General features: G+C 38.5%; 1 protein-coding gene across 3 annotated transcripts in view; it reads right to left on the reverse strand.

Moving 5' to 3' along the window:
* LOC122815407 (bile acid-CoA:amino acid N-acyltransferase-like) overlaps window positions 1-21854 on the reverse strand; it is an 817246-nt gene that overhangs the window by 143335 nt on the left and 652057 nt on the right. For all 3 annotated transcript variants that reach the window (XM_044087875.1, XM_044087874.1, XM_044087873.1), the window contains one exon: window positions 18348-18430. In XM_044087875.1, coding sequence (XP_043943810.1) covers window positions 18348-18430 — 83 coding nt within the window. The remainder of the gene's footprint in view (window positions 1-18347; window positions 18431-21854) is intronic.

Genomic DNA, 21854 nt, shown 5'->3' on the forward strand with positions numbered 1-21854 from the left:
GACACACTGATTTATTGAAGTATGTGTTGCATGTGTTTTGTTTTGAGGTGGTGGATTTTTGGATGTCTGCTTTGGGAGCCTTTGTTGTTTTGGTAAGTTTTTTATTAGAGCCTCTGAGTATGTCTTTGTGTTTTTATGTGTTTGGCTTGCAGTTGTGGTAGGTATATGTGGGACTGGGATTGTTGTGTGTGTGGTTGCCATCTCCTCCTGTCTGGTCATGCCAGCCCTGAGTTGAGAGAGTTCAGCCTCCAGTTTGTCTATATAGTTGCATCTCTCACATGTATTTGTGTTTGTTGGGAGGAGGAGATGGTTGTCTGTGTACATGAGACAATTGTAGCATTGTCTCAAGATACCCAGATTGACCAGCTGAATTGGAGACAATGCCAGTAATCTACCATTCGACATGCTAGAACAGTATAAGGGAGTGCTGTACCTTTAAGGGAAGTGGATATTCACAGGGGTGGTTAGTAGATGTAGTGCTTTATTTAGTACGAGAGTGCTTACTTAGTAGAGAAGTATTGAGAACAAGTGCTAGGCTTATAATATAGTGAGTAGTCTGGTTATACTAAGAGTAGAGCTTCCTTAAGGGAAAATTTGAAGAGCAGACTTGGCGGAGCCAGAAAAAGTTTAACCTTGTTTAACCAGCGCTGCGCTATGCGCACAACCGCGCAAAGCCGTGCAAACGTGGATTTTAAACAGTGAACTACAAAGGAGCTAGAAATGGTCAAAAACAACCAATTACTACAGCTTCTTGTGCTGAGGTCACTTCCTACAGGGACAGGTAGGCTGCTCAAGGCTCCCCACTCCCACTGGTGAGTAAAGAATCTTCCTTCTATCCAAGTAAGGTAATGGACAACACAGGAACTACACCACAGCCCAGAATACAGCAATGCCTGTAAACTGGTCTAAACTAGTCGAGGAGAGGCGGGAAAACAAGGATTTTTTTTTTGTTTTTTTGTTTTTTTGGTAGAAACACACAGAAATTGCAGAAACAGTGATAAATTAGTTACACAGGCTAGCACACTTTAGTGGGCAGCCTCCACAGTTAAATTAAACAAACAAACAACAAACTTTCGATCAAATTCGACTAAAATGTAACTTTAAGTGCAGATTTTAAAATAATGCAGCAAACAGTTAAAAAACAGTTCAAGCTAGTTCAGGGTAAGCTACAGAAGCTATTCCAAGTGGAAAAAAAGCAATGATATTTAAATCCAGAAAGTAGTCATTTTTCTGAGTTCCCTGCTGCTAGGACCACTCTGCAGACCCACGAGGAGCTTGTCTGAGCAGTATAGCCAGAAATAAATGCCCAGAGGCAGATTTTAAACAGTGAACTACAAAAGAGCTAGAAATGGTCCAAAACAACCAATTACTACAGCTTCTTGTGCTGAGGTCACTTCCTACAGGGGCAGGTAGGCTGCCCAAGGCTCACCACTCCCACTGGTGAGCAAAGAAACTTCCTTCTATCCAAGTAAGGTAATGGACAACACAGGAACTACACCACAGCCCAGAATACAGCAATGCTTGTAAACTGGTCTAAACTAGTCGAGGAGAGGTGGGAAAACAAGGATTATTTTTTTGTTTTTTTTGGTAGAAACACACAGAAAATGCAGAAACAGTAATAAATTAGTTACACAGGCTAGCACACTTTAGTGGGCAGCCTCCACAGTTAAATTAAACAAACAAACAACAAACTTTTGATCAAATTCGACTAAAATGTAACTTTAAGTGCAGATTTTAAAATAATGCAGCAAACAGTTAAAAAACAGTTCAAGCTCGTTCAGGGTAAGCTACAGAAGCTATTCCAAGTGAAAAAAAGCAAAGATACTTAAATCCAGAAAGAAGTCGCTTTTCTGATTTCCCTGCTGCTAGGACCACTCTGCAGACCCACGAGGAGCTTGTCTGAGCAGTATAGCCAGAAAAAAACGCCCAGAGGCAGATTTTAAACAGTGAACTACAAAAGAGCTAGAAATGGTCTAAAACAACCAATTACTACAGCTTCTTGTGCTGAGGTCACTTCCTACAGGGACAGGTAGGCTGCTCAAGGCTCCCCACTCCCACTGGTGAGCAAAGAAACTTCCTTGTATCCAAGTAAGGTAATGGACAACACAGGAACTACACCACAGCCCAGAATACAGCAATGCCTGTAAACTGGTCTAAACTAGTCGAGGAGAGGCAGGAAAACTGACAAGTGTACTTCAATTTGATTTTAAAACTAATACTTTTAACTTCAGTGTCTTGTCCCGTACTCATGTATTTACAGTAGTTACACATTTCGCATTTGTACATGCCATACTTCCACTGTGGGGTGGTTTTTTATGTTGTAATAATTCCTTTAAATTAGTCCCCCTCTTGTAAATAATCCGGGGCTTGCTTTTGACCTTGTAAGAAAGGTGGGGATCTCTCCTAATTATTTCCCAATTTTTGTTCAAAATTGACATTATTTCCCTTGCATTACTACTATAGGGTGTTATTAAACTTAAATTCCATACTTCTTTTTGTTGTAATTCTGTCACTTATTATAACACTTTGTAAACCAATGGACAAAATGGGTTTATACAACCCCTGATCTCTCTTGTATTTTACTTCTTCCAGTAGACACTCAAAAAAGTCTACTGGGTAACCTCTCCTAACAAACATTGACCTGAAATTATTACATTCATCCATGAAATCTTGGTCCAACGTGACCATATGGGCAGCTCTCACGAGTTGGCCCTTTACCACTGATTTCTTTTGGTGCCATGGATGGCAACTGCTAAAATGTACTAAAGAGTTTGAATATGTGGCCTTTCTATAAATTTTTGCTACATATGCGTTCCTTTCCATATCTTTACTAAGATCCACATCCAAGTATGAAATCCTTGTCATTTCAAATACATAAGTAAAGGAAAGGAAATCTGTAGTGTTGTTAAGATAATCTACTAGTTTACTAGCTGCTTCCTTATTTCCTTCAAAAATGATAAAGATATCGTCCAAAAACTGTGTATAGAACTGGATGTACTGTTTCACTGCATTCATATTTGTGATATCTGAATTCATTTGACTCAGATATGTAAGTTTCTGACTTCTTAGTTAACTAAATAATATTATATTTTGAGAGTCAACACAATAATTTGAGATATAGTATTGTTAGTATATGTGTGTTTGTATATATGTTTCTATCACCATTACAGGTAAAAATTCTGAAGGAAGGGAAGGGTTGAGATGTTCAAAAATATTGTCAGTCATATTTGTTTTTAAAAACTGTTTTAAGTAGCAATAATGTGGATGCGCTTTTAAGACATTAGATTTTAATTAGAAGTGTCGTGACAAAAAGGGTATGTATATATTGCTTGTGTTGAAGTTTGTTCAGTTTCTGATGAAGTCTTGCCACATGTGCAAGATGAAAAGCGCTTCTTTAAACTGAAAGAGAATTAAACTGAGAGAATTTGCTTTGGTGTTTCCAAGCTGTCTTTTTGTTTTTTGCTAGTTTGTCTTACTTTGGTTCCTGTCTGTTGGAGTTTGTTATGGCTTTGGACAGTCCTTGTGGAACACCAACTATTCTTGACTTGACCCCACCACAACAGGATGGAGTGGCATATTTAACACAGTTAATGGAACAACTATCTCAATGTATGAGCCAGTTACAGGCTAGAGTGGATGCCATTCCTTCTGTTCCTGCCATTGTTCAGCCTTCTGCTTCTGAGTTGGTAATTGGAGGTGGTAGGCATCCCAATACTAGCTCAGTACCTCCCCATCTGAACTTACAAACCAGAAGTGTGATACCAACTGGAGGTGATGTCACACGAGCTGAACAATTGCACCAGAGGAGTAGTCCAGGTGGCGAAAGGGCGCCGAATGGCAGAGAACCTACAGGTTCAACAGCTTCAGCATCTGGTTCAACAATTCTACCTGTTTTTTCCAACAGTCAGCCAGGTAGTATCAACCTTACTAACAATATAATAACTGACAAACAACTTAATATGAGAAGTTCTACAGGATTTAATACCATGAAAGACTTGCCAACTTTTACTCAGTGGTTGGAAATGCCAATTCCTTTATTCCAATCGCAACCCAATCAATCAACACCTTCTGAAACTGAGGACTCAGGTAACATAGTTTCATTATTACAAGACCTTGACAAAAAACTTTAAAAATATAAAAAACTTTCTTTAGAAGTTACTTACTTACGTCAATGTGTCAATGAAAACATTGTTCCCAAAGGCTTGCGTGCCCACCAATACCCTACGGGGTTAGAGCCAGGTTCATTGTTTCATAAAGAACTTATTGAGTTATTTAACATTCAGGGACTTGCCCTGTTGAACCTGATGATTAACCATTATGAGACTTCTATTAACCTTCTACAACAAGAAGCTACTAGCTCAGATGCTGCTATTAAGGATCATGTAAACTTTTCAAGATATGCTTTTGATTACAACAGAATTTTTGACAGTATAGACCAACAAATGATGAAATTTAGAGAAATTAAAGTAAAAAAAAAATTAGCTAGAGACCATAAAGCATATGGTGAGGGGAATGCTTACCCCCCACCCCCAAGTTCAGAAGTAGCAAAATCCAGCAATGCTGTTATGAAGTATTTTTGTGTAACACAACAAACAGAAATGAATTAAAACATGGTCTATCTGTCTCAAATGATAGTAGTGCACTTCCATCAGGTGAGGGACCTGTTACCCCAACAGACAATTGTGAATAATACATCACCTAATGCCCAAAATTGTCAGCATCAAGCCAACCAATACAATCTGAGATCAAAGAACAAGAAACCTCATTCCAACAACAACTACAAAGGGAAGAATTGGAAACGCAGGAGATGATATCACCCCTTATCGTACCAGCTTCCCCAATAACTAATGCTGCAGATTTTGGACTAAGGAACATCTTTATGAATAATGATAAAGATTTAAAAATTTACAATTTTTCTGATGTTACTATAGATCAACCACTGGTGGAACTATTAGCCAAGGGGGACACTTTCGTTCCCACAAGAAAAGCAGACTTAGTTAAAACTCTAATTGATTTAAAATTATTTGTGCATAAACTCAATTTGTCTATGCTTTTTGTTGACAATATTATGGCTCAGTCTAGTGCATTACATCCTTCAAGTACTTTTTGTCCCCCTTTACACCAAACCTTACAATGTTTTGAACTCATTTGTGAGTTGGATTTATACAATGTTTTAGGGGTGGGCAGTAATCATAAGCAGAATAAAAGGAAGAATGTTTCATCTGTAAATGTTACTAGTGAACAGCTGTATTTATTACAACTAATTCAAGAAGCCCCAGTCCATATTATGGCCCCAGATAAGGGAGGGGGGCTTGTTGTTATGAATGTGGAGGACTATGTCAATAAAATGGACCAAATAGTCCGAAGTTCCACATATCAGTTGGTTTCACGTAATGAGTTAAACCAAGTAGATAGTAAAATAAAGTCTCAGTTATATGAAATGCTGTTAGAAACCAGGATTACTACTGACTTGTTTAGATATTTATCTATGCCTTTCCCAAGGATACCTGTTTTGTTTGGTATCCCTAAGTTACATAAAAATGTGAATAATCCACCTATGCGACCTTTGGTGGATGCTAGGGCAAGTATAACTTACCCTTGGGCAAAATGGGTAGACCAAAAGTTGAAAAAGTATGTAACTCAAGAGAAATGTATATGTAAAGATTCTTGGTCGTTCTTGTCAAAAATCAAGAATTTAGAATTCAATGCTGACTTCAATTTTCTAACAGTGGATGTGGTAGATTTATACTCTTCTATCCCCCATGTGGAAGGCATCAAACGAGTCAGTAGTTACCTGAGAGCTAAAGCAGTAGCCTCTGATGAGGTGGCTTTAATAGAGGAAACGCTTGACATAATCTTGTATAATAATTTCATTTTATGTAATGATAAGTTATATGTTCAAAAGACCGGTGTAGCTATGGGGTCACCCTTTGGGGCAAGTTATGCCAATTTGGTAATGGCCTCATGGGAACAAGAATTTATCTTTGGTAAACAAGAAGTGAAACAGTACATCCAGTTCTACACATGGTTTTTGGACGATATTTTTATCATTTTGAAGTAAATAAGGAAGCAGCTAGTAAACTAGTAGATTATCTTAACAACACTACAGATTTCCTTTCCTTTACTTATGTATTTGAAATTACCAGGATTTCATACTTGGATGTGGATCTTAGTAAAGATATGGAAAGGAACGCATATGTAGTGAAAATTTATAGAAAGGCCACATATTCAAACTCTTTATTACATTTTAGCAGTTGCCATCCATGGCACTGAAAGAAATCAGTGGTGAAGGGCCAACTCGTGAGAGCTGCCCGTATGGTCATGGACCAGGATTTCATGGATGAATGTAATAATTTGAGGTCAATGTTTGTTAGGAGAGGTTACCCAGTAGACTTTTTTGAGTGTCTACTGGAAGAAGTAAAATACAAGAGAGAACAGGGGTTGTATGAACCCATTTTGTCCATTGGTTTACAAAGTGTTATAATAAGTGACAGAGAATTACAACGAAAAGATATGGAATTTAAGTTTAATAACACCCTATAGTAGTAATGCAAGGGAAATAATGTCAATTTTGAACAAAAATTGGGAAATAATTAGGAGAGATCCTCACCTTTCTTACAAGGTCAAAAGCAAACCCTGGATTATTTACAAGAGGGGGACTAATTTAAAGGAATTATTACAACATAAAAAAAACAACCCACAGTGGAAGTATGGCATGTACAAATGCAAAATGTGTAACTACTGTAAATACATGAGTACAGGACAAGACATTGAAGTTATAAATATTAGTTTTAAAATCAAACTGAAGTACACTTGTCAGTCCAAGTTTGTGGTTTATGTAGCTCAGTGTCAATGCTGTGCAGCGTTTTACATAGGTAAAATGGACAGAAGGTTAAAAGAACGAGTATACGAACATCTATATAAAATAAAGACCCTTAACAGAGAAAATGCACTGGCTAGACACATTATTTCCTATCCACAACATTCATTTTTGTTCAAAGCAATTGATTCAGTTGTTTATGATAGTCGGGTGGGGCCCACCTACACTTTTACTTGAGCAACTTGAGTTAAGTTGGCAAATATGCACTGGGGCAATGTTTTGTCCGGGTTTGAATGAGTCAATATCTTTAAACAGTATACTGAAGTTGAAAAATCTTAAACGTTAATGTGTATGCATTTTTATAAAATGCGTTCATATTTGTGATATCTGACTTCATTTGATTCGGGATATGTAAGTTTCTGACTTCTTAGTTAACTAAGTAATATCATATTTTGAGAGTCAACACAACAATTTGAGATATAGTATTGTTAGTGTATGTATGTTTGTATATATGTTTCTATCACCATTACAGGTAAAAATTCTGAAGGAAGGGAAGGGTTGAGATGTTCAAAAATATTGTCAGTCATATTTGTTTTTTAAAAATGTTTTAAGTAGCAATAATGTGGATGTGCCTTTAACACACAAGATTTTAATTAGAAGTGTCATGTGACAAAAAGGGTGTGTATATATTGCTTGTGTTGAAGTTTGTTCAGTTTCTGATGAAGTCTTTCCACATGTGCAAGACGAAAAGCGCTTCATTAAACTGAAAGAGAATTAAACTGATAGAGAATTTGCTTTGGTGTTTCCAAGCTGTCTTTTTGTTTTTCACTAGTTTGTCTTACTTTGGTTCCTGTCTGTTGGAGATGTACACATGTGTCAGTACAGGGGTGCATCCCTGCAGGTGATCATAGCTGTGTACTTAGCTATTGCCAAGGGGTGATGGGTTGTGTAGGGGTTTTGTGTACAGTGTTATCCTGCCACCTGCCAGGTGGCAGCGGGGAATCTGCCAACAGGCACTACTGTCATGACCCTCAGGGTGAGAATGACATACATCAGCCAGTCCTCCAGGTGGCTCCTGCACATGGCCACTGAGGTGATCAAGGTGACATGTATGCAACATGCATTACAACACATGGTTAGTGTCTGTGATGGAGACCTCTACCCAAGCATGTTTGGTTGACTGTATTAGTGTAGTGGAGGTACCTGTGGCATGTGGTGCGTACAGGGTGGCATTTCCTATATGAGCCACTTCTTACACAGCTGGGCAGACATGTCAGTGTCAATCAAGCTTAGGTTGCCTGTACATATCCCAGCTGTATACCAGTCATCTGCACATCTGTACAGGGACTGACAGTCATCAGCTTGGCAAGTAGCTATGCAGTAGCATGAGTGTGTTGCCAGATGTCTAACAACAATATGTATGCCAAAACTACATGTCGGATGGCCTCACTAACATGTGCTGTACAGACAGTAGTCTACAGTTACATTCCACATGATGGATCATTACCTAGTAAGGGGTATATACTGTGACACAGCTCCCACATCAGGGATACAACAGGTAGGCCTTGGTGTCCAGCCATGCTTACAGGTGTGCTTGTTGTCGGTACTACATTAAGCACTCTGCTCTTGCTCGGGTTAGCACTGTCAACAGTAGTACTGCCGTGATACACTACATGCCAGTTTGACAGCACATACATGGGCTACTATGCCTGTATTTAACACATTCACATGGATAACAGTGCTGTACTGCCTCAAATATGTCTGTGTCCAACACATGACACTCACACCCTTTACTACTGTAATGACAGCACATAGGTGCATGTATTGTACATGGCATTACATACACTTATTACAGGTTATCAGACTAGGTTGTGTGTCCTAGTTACCAGGGATAATCTATGCTTAGCAAGTATCAGCATTGCTGCTCTATAACAGCTAAGCTAATTTGTACACTGGTAAGTGCTGCCTACATTAAGTGCCCATATGTTTACCCATAGCTTAGCCCTGCTTAGCTTTGCGCAAACCCACACAAACCCACTTAAAGCAGTACAAAACTACCTTAAGCACTCTGTATCCTACAGCCCTTGTTCTGCCCAGCAACAAAATGAAGAGCCCTTGCAGGCCTTGAACCTGGGACCCTTTACACTGAAGTCACAGCACTTAACCACTACGCCATGATGACTGTGAAGAGAGCTGTTGTTTTACCAATATAGCTGCCAATACACATATTGAGTAGTATTGAACAATTGCCTTTAGTTCCTAAATTGTGTAGTTCTTGCTATTAATATGACTGTTGCATCACATATGTTGTTTTATCATAATGTGCACATAGCAGATACATACGGTGAGATACATGTGGGAGGGTATACACAACTGTGATGTTAACTCATGACAGGAATATGGACATATACATATAATAGGTCTATATATGTCTGCATGTACATACACATGTATACTCATACATATGTCTGTATACACATCTGTACAGTACTACATATATATGGCCATGGTTACATCTCTTCATATATATATATATATATATATATATATATATATATATATATATATATATATATATGTATATATAGATATGTGTATATATAGATATGCATATATGTATATATATATATATATATGTCTATATACCTATATATGTATGCACATCCTATGTGTACTGATATGCCTAGTTATGTTGGTTTATGTAGATATCTATAACTATATGTGCATACATATCTATTCTGATATACCTACTACTGTCAATATATATGTAGATATTCATACGTATATGTGCATATGTATCTCTATCTGTATATGTGCAGACATATATTGCTCTGTTTATGTATATATCTGGGTGTTTATATGTGTGTGTATATATATATATATATATATATATATATATACACACACACACACACACACACACACACACACACACAAATATCCATCTATATATGTCGATATGTATATGTGTATATATCTATATAGATATTTGGATAATTATATATACATATATTCTCACCATATGTCCTAAATATGGAGTGTAGCCCTACCTCAGCCCCTATAGTCCCAACTCCGTAGTGCAAGGGGATGTCAGGTGTGTAGACCAGGTATATTTGTAGATCATTGCTACTGTAATAGGGATTGTCTTCACAGACAGGGTGTGTGTGTGGGGTAGGTCACATCTGCTTTTAAAATGTGCACCATTGGCTACTCACAGGCATCCTTAGAACATCATAGTACAGTACAACTGCTAGCACGTAATGCTCCTGTGGACTACAGCAGAGATATTGGCTAATATATGTGAACATTCTGACACACTCTGGATAGTCAAGAGGTGTACACAGAACCCCTTAGTGCAACATATGTGGACAAAGTCTGACAATGTGGATGTTAACAGCCATGTAGATGGGTATAACACATTACGACTGGTATACATTTGCCCCCATAGGTTATGCATTCACACACCCTTGTCTGTCCTAACACATAATAACCACTGTACAGAGGTGTCATGGCAAGTACTCCCACTAAATATTGACATACATCTGTACAGCATCCCACTGCTCTGCATGACATACATGACTGTTAAGGAAGAACCATCAGCAGTAGATCTGGCAAGTATCTGGACATAACATCTCACTGGGTACATGCACTTGGCTGCTAGGCATGTAACAAAGCACTGTGCAGGCTACAGGCAGACTGGCTGAACATTAGCTTACATTTCCTATGGGGGAATGCATATGTACATGCATGTATAACAGTCTCTACAGGCATGTCAAAGCACAGAGTACAATACATCAGTGTGAAAGTGCATAACCACAACCAATGTGAACACAGCCACAGACATGTATGGTAAGCTAGTGTTATATTACAGTATATGGACTATTTGTTAAACACCATCCTCATATGTGCCACTCACACTAACCCTACATTTACTGGGCCGCTACACAGTGTGGTCTGATGCCTGTCTGTGGTATGGGACATGTGTGTGTATGGCCCTACAAACATGTAAGCTGATAGGGTAACATACAGTGGAGCAGCATGTAACATCAGATAGAATGGGACCAAGAACAATGACATCTACCACAGTCTGTACACAGGCCAAAGTACATATTATCAATACACACACTGTTGACATTCACCTTACATACACAGACCTCAGTACTGTACACACAACCACAGAATGTCCAGGTGATGTAATCAGATATAACCCCTACGATACATAACATTTGCAGCAGTCTGCTATCTCACTGGCTTGTTATCAGTTATGATGTCACTTATTCTGCTGTACAGCACATATGCACCTCTTACTGCATGACATATGTGCAAAGATTAACAGAGTTGTGGCTGGAGGCACATACACAGGGCCAATATTGACATGTTGCTGTGATAACCTCATACATTTACATGTTGTAATAAGGTTTGTTGCAACATATGTCCTATGAGGGATGTGAAGTCAGTAACTCTCATGGCTGTCACCATCTACAGACTGCAATCCTCACACTACCTTCTGCAGTCCACAGATAGTTGATCTGTGGGTAACACATGAAACAAAAGTCACCACACACTGCCCAGTCTGCAGATGACCCTACAGATGGGGTTCCCTCATAAACATAGCACTAACATGGCAGTTATTAAAACATGTAGGACAGCCATACCTACACACACCCTGTTAAACCAACATTACTCCAAATGCAGTATAGCAGAACTTACAGTCTGTAGTCAGGTCAGGCACATCCCCCTCCTGCATGTTGCCCTGTTTCCACAGTGTATGTTGTTAGAGGTAAATCCCCAATCCATCTGAGATGCTGTTTGCCAAACTACAGAACAAGTTCCTGCTCACAGTGAATGAAAAGGCCCAACACCAACATGATGTTCCTAGATAATGGAGTGTGTTTTCATGCACTTGGGAATGGGAATGTTACCACAGCTGTCCCACATGCAGTCATCTAGAAGAGGGATGCAATTCGTGCAGAGGCCATCAGATGATCCTGAGCATCAATTTAAATACATATGCTGCTGCCTAAGCAAAGCAGGTGTAGGTCTCCTTATCCACCAGAGAGGGAGTGAGAGAGGCAGACAGAGGCAAAGTAAAGTCAGGGAGGGGTGGGAGACTAAAATTTAAGCATGTTTGTATCACACACCTACCATCCCAGAGTATCAACCCCTGGCAACTATGTAAGCTATCATATTTCTATGCAGTTATCAGATGTGCCACATAGGTTATATGTTGAATTACAGCACAACTTTCCTCACTTGTCTAGAGGAAAGCAGTTTCTAGTACTTAATAAAGAACAACATAAAAGACAAAGCACTTCTTCACAACGTAAGCAACTTTATTGTCGAACAAAGCTTTCAGACTTCAAGTCCTTCCTCAGTGTTACAAATCAATTAGCAAAATATTAAAACATATACAAATCACATGACACAGCCAACCTATTAAAATAACAAAACAATTTAAACATGCTTATTAAGATCATTCAATAAAAACTTCTAAAAAGTGTACTAAAAAAAAGTATATACATAATATAAACACAAATCTTTTAAGGTGTTTTTTAGAAGTTTTTATTGAATGATCTTAATAAGCATGTTTAAACTGTTTTGTTGTTTTAATAGGTTGGCTGTGTCATGTAATTTGTATATGCTTTAATATTTAAATAGAGTCTGTTTGTTAATTGATTTGTAACACTGAGGAAGGACTTGAAGTCTGAAAGCTTTGTTCGCCAGTAAAGTTGCTTACGTTGTGAAGAAGTGCTTTGACTTTTACGTTGTTACTGCAAGGCTTCACCAGATGTGTCCAGACACCAGAACCATGACTTGAGCATCCCAAGCACATGCTCTATTATGTCTGGTCTGTATGTGTGCCTCATTATGGTGCTCTTGTTCAGGTGTGTGTGCATTTCTGATGGGTGTCATCAGCCATGGCTCCAATGTGTAACCAGCATGCCCCACTAGCTGACCATAGGGGATGTCCCCATGGGCGAATCTTTGGTACAGCTGTGTTAGATGCCAAATGTGGGAACTGTGATAGTTTCCATGGCAGCCAGTTCATACATTCATTTTAATGCCCTGGGCATCGCACACAACCTGGCAGTTGATGAAGGGGAGGCCCCTGCGGTTGATGTAGGCCCCGCCCTGATCAACCGGGTGGTGCTTTGATGCATATGTACGTGCAGTCTATACCACCCACTACCTCAGGGTATTCTGCTATTTGGTGGAAGAGATGCATATTGCTAGCCAACATGTCATGGGTGTTGAGGAAATATACGTGCTCACTGGCATGTGCTGACATGGCATCCAGGAACTGGTGGAATACTCTGGATGCTGATGCCTGAGAGATCCCCATGATATCCCCAGTTGAGCTTTGGGAGGTACCTGTGGCTAGTATTACTAGGCATACACATACCTTGGTATCCACTGGGATGGGTTCCCACGGTGTGTAAGGTGTGGCCGGCACAGCTCAACAATTTGCTATAGGAGGTCCATGTCCACCCTATAGTGCTCTACTAACTCCAGCTCATGTAGCCCCTGGTAGGTTACCCTGGGTGTGAACACGCTTCTCCATCTCCTCACTGTGGGTTGATTGGCAGCCTTCACATCCTCACCACCCTCAGCCTCTTGCACATGTTGTTCTATGTTGCCTGCTGCAGCCCCTACCATTTTGTAGTTTTGTTGTTAAAAGTTTCCCGCTTGTATACACCAGTGGTGTAGAGTATGGGAAAAACTAGAGGGGAAGGTGTTTGCATAGTTTATAGTAGTGTTGTGGGCTGGGCTGGTCTGCTGCCTGTGTAATTGGCTGATTTTGATACATTTCACCTGCCAGCTATGGTAGTTCTCCTTGATTACCTTCCTACTGCTGTTTTCCCTTCCCATTGCCTCCCTGTTTAAGCCTGGTGGTGCGCCACACAAACAGAGTGCTCAAATGTGCACAGTGCTGCTTTCCTGGTTTCACTTTTTTTTTCCTTTAAAACCCAGTGCACATCACGCACACCCACTTAGGCAATTTAAAGAGTGCTAGGCAGATTCAGACAGACCCCTTGCTTAGATGTGCTAAGCTAGGAGCAAACCCAAGCCACAGGGCTCCAATCCACTTACAGTATGCCTGACTCACCCCTCTATGATGTCAGCTAACTCCTAGGCTTGCACCAAGCTAATCCTACTCTTACATTGTTGGGACCTGACTAGCGTGCTGGGGAAACTGGGGTTCACTATCATTCCCCTCATTTGCATAGGATTGCCTGCTAATGCATAGTTACATGTCTCATACTGAGCCTCCCCCCCTTAGCAACCACTGCTTACTGGCCATGTTGTCTTCTGCCTGCCAGTGACTTTCATGGCAGAATAGTTATTTTAGTTGGAATGCTTATTTTAGGTTTATTTTATTATTTTCCCCCATCATGTTTGCGGGTCGCTGCCCTAAGCTTAAACAGCCGAGATCAGCTAAAAAAAATAAAAGTTGATTTTTTTTTTATTTTTTAAGCTGTTTACAATGCCAATGGCCTTATACTTGGCCATTGGCATGTTTCCTGACTGATATGCAGCCTTTATTTGGAGCTGTCACGGCTCCGTTTCGGATTTTGTACAAATGTACTCAGTTACTAACCGAGTACATTTCTGCAGATTACATTAGTCCTGCACAGCTGGTTTCAAGCTTCCTGGATCGCAAATTCACCTCATTTGCATGGATTTCTCCTGCAAATGGGTTAATTTGCATACAAGGGCTTAGTCCGTGCAGGACTAGTGCAGGAGCGTTCGTGCACGCCCCTACAGGTTGTTCCTGGATCGCACGCAGGCATATTGCCTGCTAGAGCTCCTGCACTAATCCTGCACACCATGCAAGGCATGCAGAATCCAGGGGAATGTTTTTAACATATTCTGTTTTTAAAATACATTTAAGAGTATAAACTGAGATTGAAGAGTTAATTTTTTATAATTAGCTAGTTGTTTTCCTGTGCCCAGTCAGATTGATTTATGCATTATTTAAATGCTTGCCTTGTTTCATACTTTTGTCTGATGAAGTTTACACTGTCTAAATGAAAGCGCTTACTTATTTTATTTTTATTTTTATATTAAAACTTTAGTTTCATACATTGTGCCTTGGCTTTGGTGTTTATTGGAACCTAATCTGCCAGCTTGCTCACATTTCTTGATTTTTTTAATCAGATCTGACTGATTTTTTTGTGTGGTTTCAGAGTTGTCTGAAGTTTTGGAGATGAAGTCTGTTTCCTTATGAATTCAAGATTTCCAGACTTTGTCTCTGGCTCCAATAAGCTATCTAGTAGTTTTTGTGAGCCAGGGTTGAATCTGACTCTTTTGTACCTCGCTGGAGCTAACTGATTTAATATAGTAAGAAATTATCTATCCAGTGGGAGAAGTTTTAGTCAATGCCAGTTGCAAGCTTTCAGCATTTCTATGAATGTGTCTTTGTTAAAGTGAGATAAGCTGTGGATTGTGTTATAGCAGTGGTACTTTTGGGATCAGTTAGGAACCTTCTAAGAAAGATTGGAGGAATAGTGCTTTGACAAACAGTTATGTTTGACTATTGTTTCAGATGAATTATGCCTCACTTGATTTGTGTGCATGACCAATATTTACTTACTCATATGGCTACTACTGACTTATTCAACAGACATTTATGTAGCACAAGTGAGCAGCTGTAAAAAGTGAGCAAAGGACCATTTTTGTGCATGCTAAACTGGGCAAATTCCCATTCACTGGCAAAGGTAAGTGATGGTGAAGGGAGTTTATGTGTGAGTGCGTCTTTTAGAGTTAGGGTAGAGGTTAGGTAAGGGGATAGGTTTAGTGTGTGTGAGTGTGACTGTTTAGGGTTAGGGTAAGGGCTAGTTAAGGGTATAGATGTAGTATATGTAGGAGTGTGATGTGTGTGCGTGTGTGTGTGTGTGTGTGTGTGTGTGTGTGTGTGTGTGTGTGTGTGTGTGTGTGTGTCTGTGTATGTGTGTGTGTGTGTGTGTGTGTGTGTGTGTGTGTGTGTGTGTGTGTGTGTGTGTGTGTGTGTCTCTGCATTTGTGTATGCATTTGGTGACCATCTGTTCCGTTTTATGCAGTCATGGAAAGGGTTTATTAAGGGAAGCTGCACATTAGGGTTAGGGCAGGGTTAGAGGCTAGGGTTAACATCTATTACTAAGGTTGTACAAGGGATGCAAAATATGCAATGTGTCAGTGTTTTTAGTGTCGATCATGAAACAGTTCAACTATTCCCTATATAATCACTAATACATATATATATATATATATATATATATATATGTATATACGTGTGTGTGCCATATATATATATATATATATATATATATATATATATATATATATATCCACTTCCAAATTTCGAGATCCCACAGTCTCAACTTTCAATATCCCAAAGCCATAACGTCGAGATTGTGGAATCTCAAAATTGTAAAAAAAAAAAAAAAAAAAAAGCAATATTTAAAAACATGTTTTTACAAGGGGGCAAGCCCTCCTGCACCCACTCCACTCCCTACAACCTAAATATATTAATTCCAAGATCACTATACAGTGAAGAGAATGGTAATGTAGATCGGTGTATAGTGCTGAACGGGAACATTACTGTTCTCTTCACTGTAGTGCAATCTCGGAGTAAGTATATTTAATTTGCAGGGGATGTGGGGGGTGCAGGGAGGATTGCCCCCCTGCAAAAACATGTTTTTTAAATGTTGTCATCTTTTTTTTTTTATTTTAGAATTTCAAGATTCCACAATCTCCACATTATATCTTCAGGATATTGAAAGTTTGATTGCGGGATCTCGAGATTTCGTAGTGGACCCATGTATCTCTCTCTCTCTCTCTATATACTCTCTCTCTCTCTCTGTATATGTATATATGGGTCACCTTCAGATGCCCGACAACACGTTTCGCCGACACGGAATCCGACGGGACGAAAACACCGACAACACAGATGACCGACAAGGTGAGAACCCGACGGACTCGGTAAGTGTGCGATCGAGTGAGGGATTTAGTGTTAGGGAGCAGACAGGTAAGTGTGCGATAGTGAGGGACTGTGGGTTTAGGGGTGGGTTAAGTGAGTTAGGGTTAGGGTGCAGGTAGGGTGTGTGTGCGATAGTGAGGGACTGTGGGTTTAGGGGTGGGTTAAGTGAGTTAGGGTTAGGGTGCAGGTAGGGTGAGTATGCGGTAGTGTTGGACCTTGGGGTTAGGGGTGGGTAAGTGAGTTAGGGTTAGGGTGCGGGTAAGGTAAGTGTTTGAGAGTGTCGGATCTTGGGGTTAGGGGTGGGTAAGTGAGTTAGGGTTAGGGTGCAGGTAGGGTAAGTGTGCTTAGTGTCGGACCTTAGGGTTAGGGTTTGGGTTAGGGATAGTGGATATGTTATGTAGTGTACTGTGTTGTTTACGTGTAGTGTGTTGGTGTAATGGTTTTCGGTGTTTTGCGTTGTCGGTATTTTTGTTGTCGGTCTTTTGGTGTCGGGTGATTAGTATGTCGGCAAAACGCAATTTCGAGGATATAAAGGTGATCCGTATATATATATATATATATATATATATATATATATATATATATATATATATAAAAATATTAATATATATATATATATATATATATATATATATATATATATAAAATATATGTGTGTGTGTGTGTGTGTGTGTGTGTATGTGTGTATAAATATATATATATATATATATATATATATATATATATATATATGTATATATATATATATATATATATATATATATATATGTAGAGAGAGAGAGAGAGAGAGAGAGAGAGTATCACAACTTAGTCAGTAAGGCAGCCAAGAGAGATGAACAAATAGTTAATATGCCTCTAGAAAGCTTCCAAGGCAGAGAGAGAAATAAATAATTTTAATTGTACATTACAAACTGCTTACGGTCAGGAAAATTTCATGTTTTTGTCTATATTATGTATTAAAAACATACTTCTGATGGGTACCCCAGCTGCTTTGCCAGCTGTATTCTCTATATACAGTAACTTTCTCCTCTCCATACTCTCTTTTTTTTTTTTTTTACTAAACAGAAATGTCTATACTTTGCAATAGTTATGTAGCAGATGATGTAACAATAAGTATTCTGATATATTAAAGCTTGGACACATATTTCTCAACCTCTTAGTGCAAGAAATCTGGACAAAACCTAAAATAATGTGGAACAAAGGCACAACAATAACTCTTATAAACTTAAAAAGTTGATAGAATAACATGATGTGTGTAAACATACATTTTCTGAAGGATAGGGAATTTGAAACTCTAATTTATATCATTATTTAGTGACTTAAATTCTCAGTAATTTGCCGGAAAATCACAAATTGTATGAGGAAGACTCCAAAAATATAAGGTAAAAATCTGGACATTCAGTAATCCTGATAGTTGAGAGGTATGATTGGACATTATGCATTACTGCAAGCCACAGGGCACACATTGCCTACAGAAATCATGTAATTCAAGAAAATCTTTTGCACACATTCACAGTCATGCAACCATGTTCCACTTTAATTGTTCTGAGCAAAAAGCCAACTTACTTTGTTATGATTTCAAAGATGTAGCCAGTTTTTCCATCTACAGGCCAGTAATGGCCGCCATTAATTCCAACAATACACCGGGGCTGCATAATCAAAAAAACAAAAAAAAAGAATAAAACACTCAAGAAAAAGAGTTCTGCTTTTATAACTTATCGTGCACAGAATTCGATGATAACTAAGCTAAAAGTTATAAAATCCATTTTGTTATTTTGGAGTCAGCAAGCGTCAAAGATGTTCAATAATTTTAGGGCAACTGATTATGACTTACTGTTGTTTTGAACACTGTAGTCAATGCACCCATAATAGAACCTAGTAGATCACCCTTGGCAATCCTTGTCCCTTGGGGCACACGTCGGAACTTAGACTAATGTTTGAAACCTAGAGCAAAAATCACAATAAAGTTGAATATCAGGTCGTAACTATGTCTGACTTGATGATCAATTAGTCCAATATCTAACCTCTCTGCTTAATAAAGAATAAAAGCTAAATCATAAAATACACTTAATTAAAATAAAATAAAAATAATAGAAATAAAAACAGGTAAATCAAAGTATAAAAACATATATGATGACTAGCATAAAAATCCAATGACTGGAGGATGTGGAAATTGGAAGGCAGATGAGTGCTTTATTGAAAACAAAAAGTATAACAATTACATTTTATATACCACTGTTGCTTGAGAACTGGTATAAACTGGTGCATGACAATTATGTGACATCATTTCTTTCACCTGTTTATTACATATCTCTCATGTAGGAAGTCTACCTTTATACACTTTTGTAACTCTGTAAATAGACCATGATGCCATTATGTATATAAAACCACCATTTAGTACATGTTTGTCTTATATCCCGAACAAGGCATGAATAATAGCTGGTAAATATATTGTCAGAATGTACAGAAATTAGTCTTTTTATGACATAAAATAAAATGAACAAAAATAAATTAAAATATATTAATAAATGAACAGAGGAAGGATTCGAACTTACAGAGATGGGCCAAGTCGGTGGGGTAAGGGAAGGTAGCTGATTGGTGTGGTGTTAATGTAGTATGTCTCTGGTTGTTTGAGAGGATTGGGTACTGTGAGTTGGCTGGATGGTGCTTGTGTGTGTAGATGGGGCAGTGGTAAAATCACTCAGTCTTAGTCTCCTACAGCCCATGTACAGTAAGGGCGGGGTTTCATACAAGGCTACAAGTCAGCCTCTCCCATTGGCCTTTTTTCCCACCAGTGGGCTTTCTTCCACCAATTAGCTCATTCCCACATATTTCACCACAAAAGAGGCATTGCCCTATAATGGCAAATACATCAGGATTCCAGTATTGGCCCCGAGCTAGGTACAGTAGGAATATCTCCACCTATCCCATAACCTCCATTGCAGGCCTATCAGGGACACCCACGTATTCTCTACTGAGAAAAAGGCAGTATTTCCTAGAATACCGACAATCCACTCCCATTGACCCCCCATACTATAGTGGGAACACTCTGGCCAACTCTCTTCTTCCAATTACAGCATATCAGATAGCCCCATCTGTTTTGCGTCCATTTTTGCTGGACCAATGGTTCCACTCTGGATGTATTCTAGCCGATTGGTGACTAAGTCTTCCACCAACCTCCAATCCTAGCTCTATTCTGTACATCACGTTAAACCTACCACTGCTCTATCCATGCACACAAGCACCATCCAACCAACTCACAGTACCAAATCCTCTCAACCAACCAGATGCATACTACATTAACACCTCACCAATCAGCTACCTTCCCTTACCCCACCAACTCGGCCTGCCCCCGTAAGTTTGAATCCTTCCTCTGTTCATTTATTAATATATTTTAATTTATTTTTGTTTGTTTTATTTTATATCATAAAAAGACTAATTTCTGTACGTTCTGACAATATATTTACCAGCGATTATTGATGCCTTGTTTGGGATATAAGACAAACATGTACTAAATGGTGGTTTTATATACATAACCGCATCACGGTGTATTTACAGAGTTACAAAAGTGTATAAAGGTAGACTTCCTACATGAGTGATATGTAATAAACAGGTGAAAGAAATTATGTCACATAATTGTCATGCACCAGTTCATACCATTTCTCAAGCAACAGTGGTATATAAAATGTGATTGTTTTACTTTTTGTTTTCAATAAAGTACTCATCTGCCTTTCAATTTCCACATCCTCCAGTCTTGGATTTTTATGCTAGTCATCATATATATGTTTTTATACTTTGACTTACCTGTTTTTATTTATATTATTTGTATTTTATTTTAATCAAGTGTATTTTATGATTTAGTTTTTATTCTTTATTAAGTATAGAGTTTAGATAATGGACTAACTGATCATCGAGACAGACATAGTTACGACCTGATATTCAACTTTATCGGGATTTTAGCTCTAGGTTTCAAACATTTTTACTGTTGTTTTGAAGAACTGGTTTGATAAGGTAATTTGCAACTGGAATGTATGTGGGGTATCTTAGTGAGTTACCAACAGGCAAAAATATTAATATGTCATATGGTCTCAAGAGCTCTTGAGAGCTCATGTTGTAAGAAATCTAGGACTGTCTGAATGTTACAACTTAAAACTCAGCAACATTATGGCTACAAGTAATCTAAAGTTTTGCATTACTTCTGGGAGGATGAAACTGAATATCATTCAGTCATAGAAGTCAGCATCTTAATGGAAAGTATTAGCAGAAATCTAAGTCTATGAGATAGCTTGTGATGATAAATGTAAATTGGAAGGTGATGTTTCAGTCATAATCTTTCATGTACATTCCAGTTCTATAACAGACTTATGTAATCAGTGATACAGTTAAATTATATGTGTTTTCTGAGAGAACATTAATGAATTTACCTGTATATACCTAACAGCAAAAACTTGCAAAAATAAAAACACAAAAAGCTAAATTTAGAGATAACTAGATAATACATTTATTGCCCTCTGTTAAGGTACAAATACCAAAGGTTGCACATTCAATACTAGACTTCTTAACTTCAGTGCACAAACATTTTTGTATCCACTGTCTTACTCTTTTTTGAGACACATCTAACAATGGTTCAACTTTGAAATACCAACTTCCTGAACGATGGTGATCCAAAAGAACAAAAAACAAAATGCCCAGAATCCAATTTTTTAAAAAAATAATTCCCTCTTGTTTTCTGCAGGAGGGCAAGTGACCCTGCACTGCCCAAACTTATATATGCCAGCTGCAAATTCACACCAATTTCAAGAAGGGAGAAATCTTCCTAAACAAGTGAATCGTTGCTGGCGCACAATTTGAAATCACAGCAGTAATAATTTCCTCTGGGGAAAAAGCTTTCAGCATTATGACATTCAACTTTTCTGTGGGCTACTGACTTTCAAGCAATTCCATCTTGAGCATGCCTCTAAAAAGACCTGACAAACATATTTTCTTCAGACTTGTGTCTTCTGTCTTTACTGAAAATCAGCATGAGAATATATAGAAAAGTGTGGACATTTCAAATTTATGAGCAAAACTGAA

Source organism: Protopterus annectens, chromosome 11.part0, assembly GCF_019279795.1.
Source record: "Protopterus annectens isolate FY-2018-M chromosome 11.part0, PAN1.0, whole genome shotgun sequence".
Taxonomy (NCBI): Eukaryota; Metazoa; Chordata; order Ceratodontiformes; family Protopteridae; genus Protopterus; species Protopterus annectens.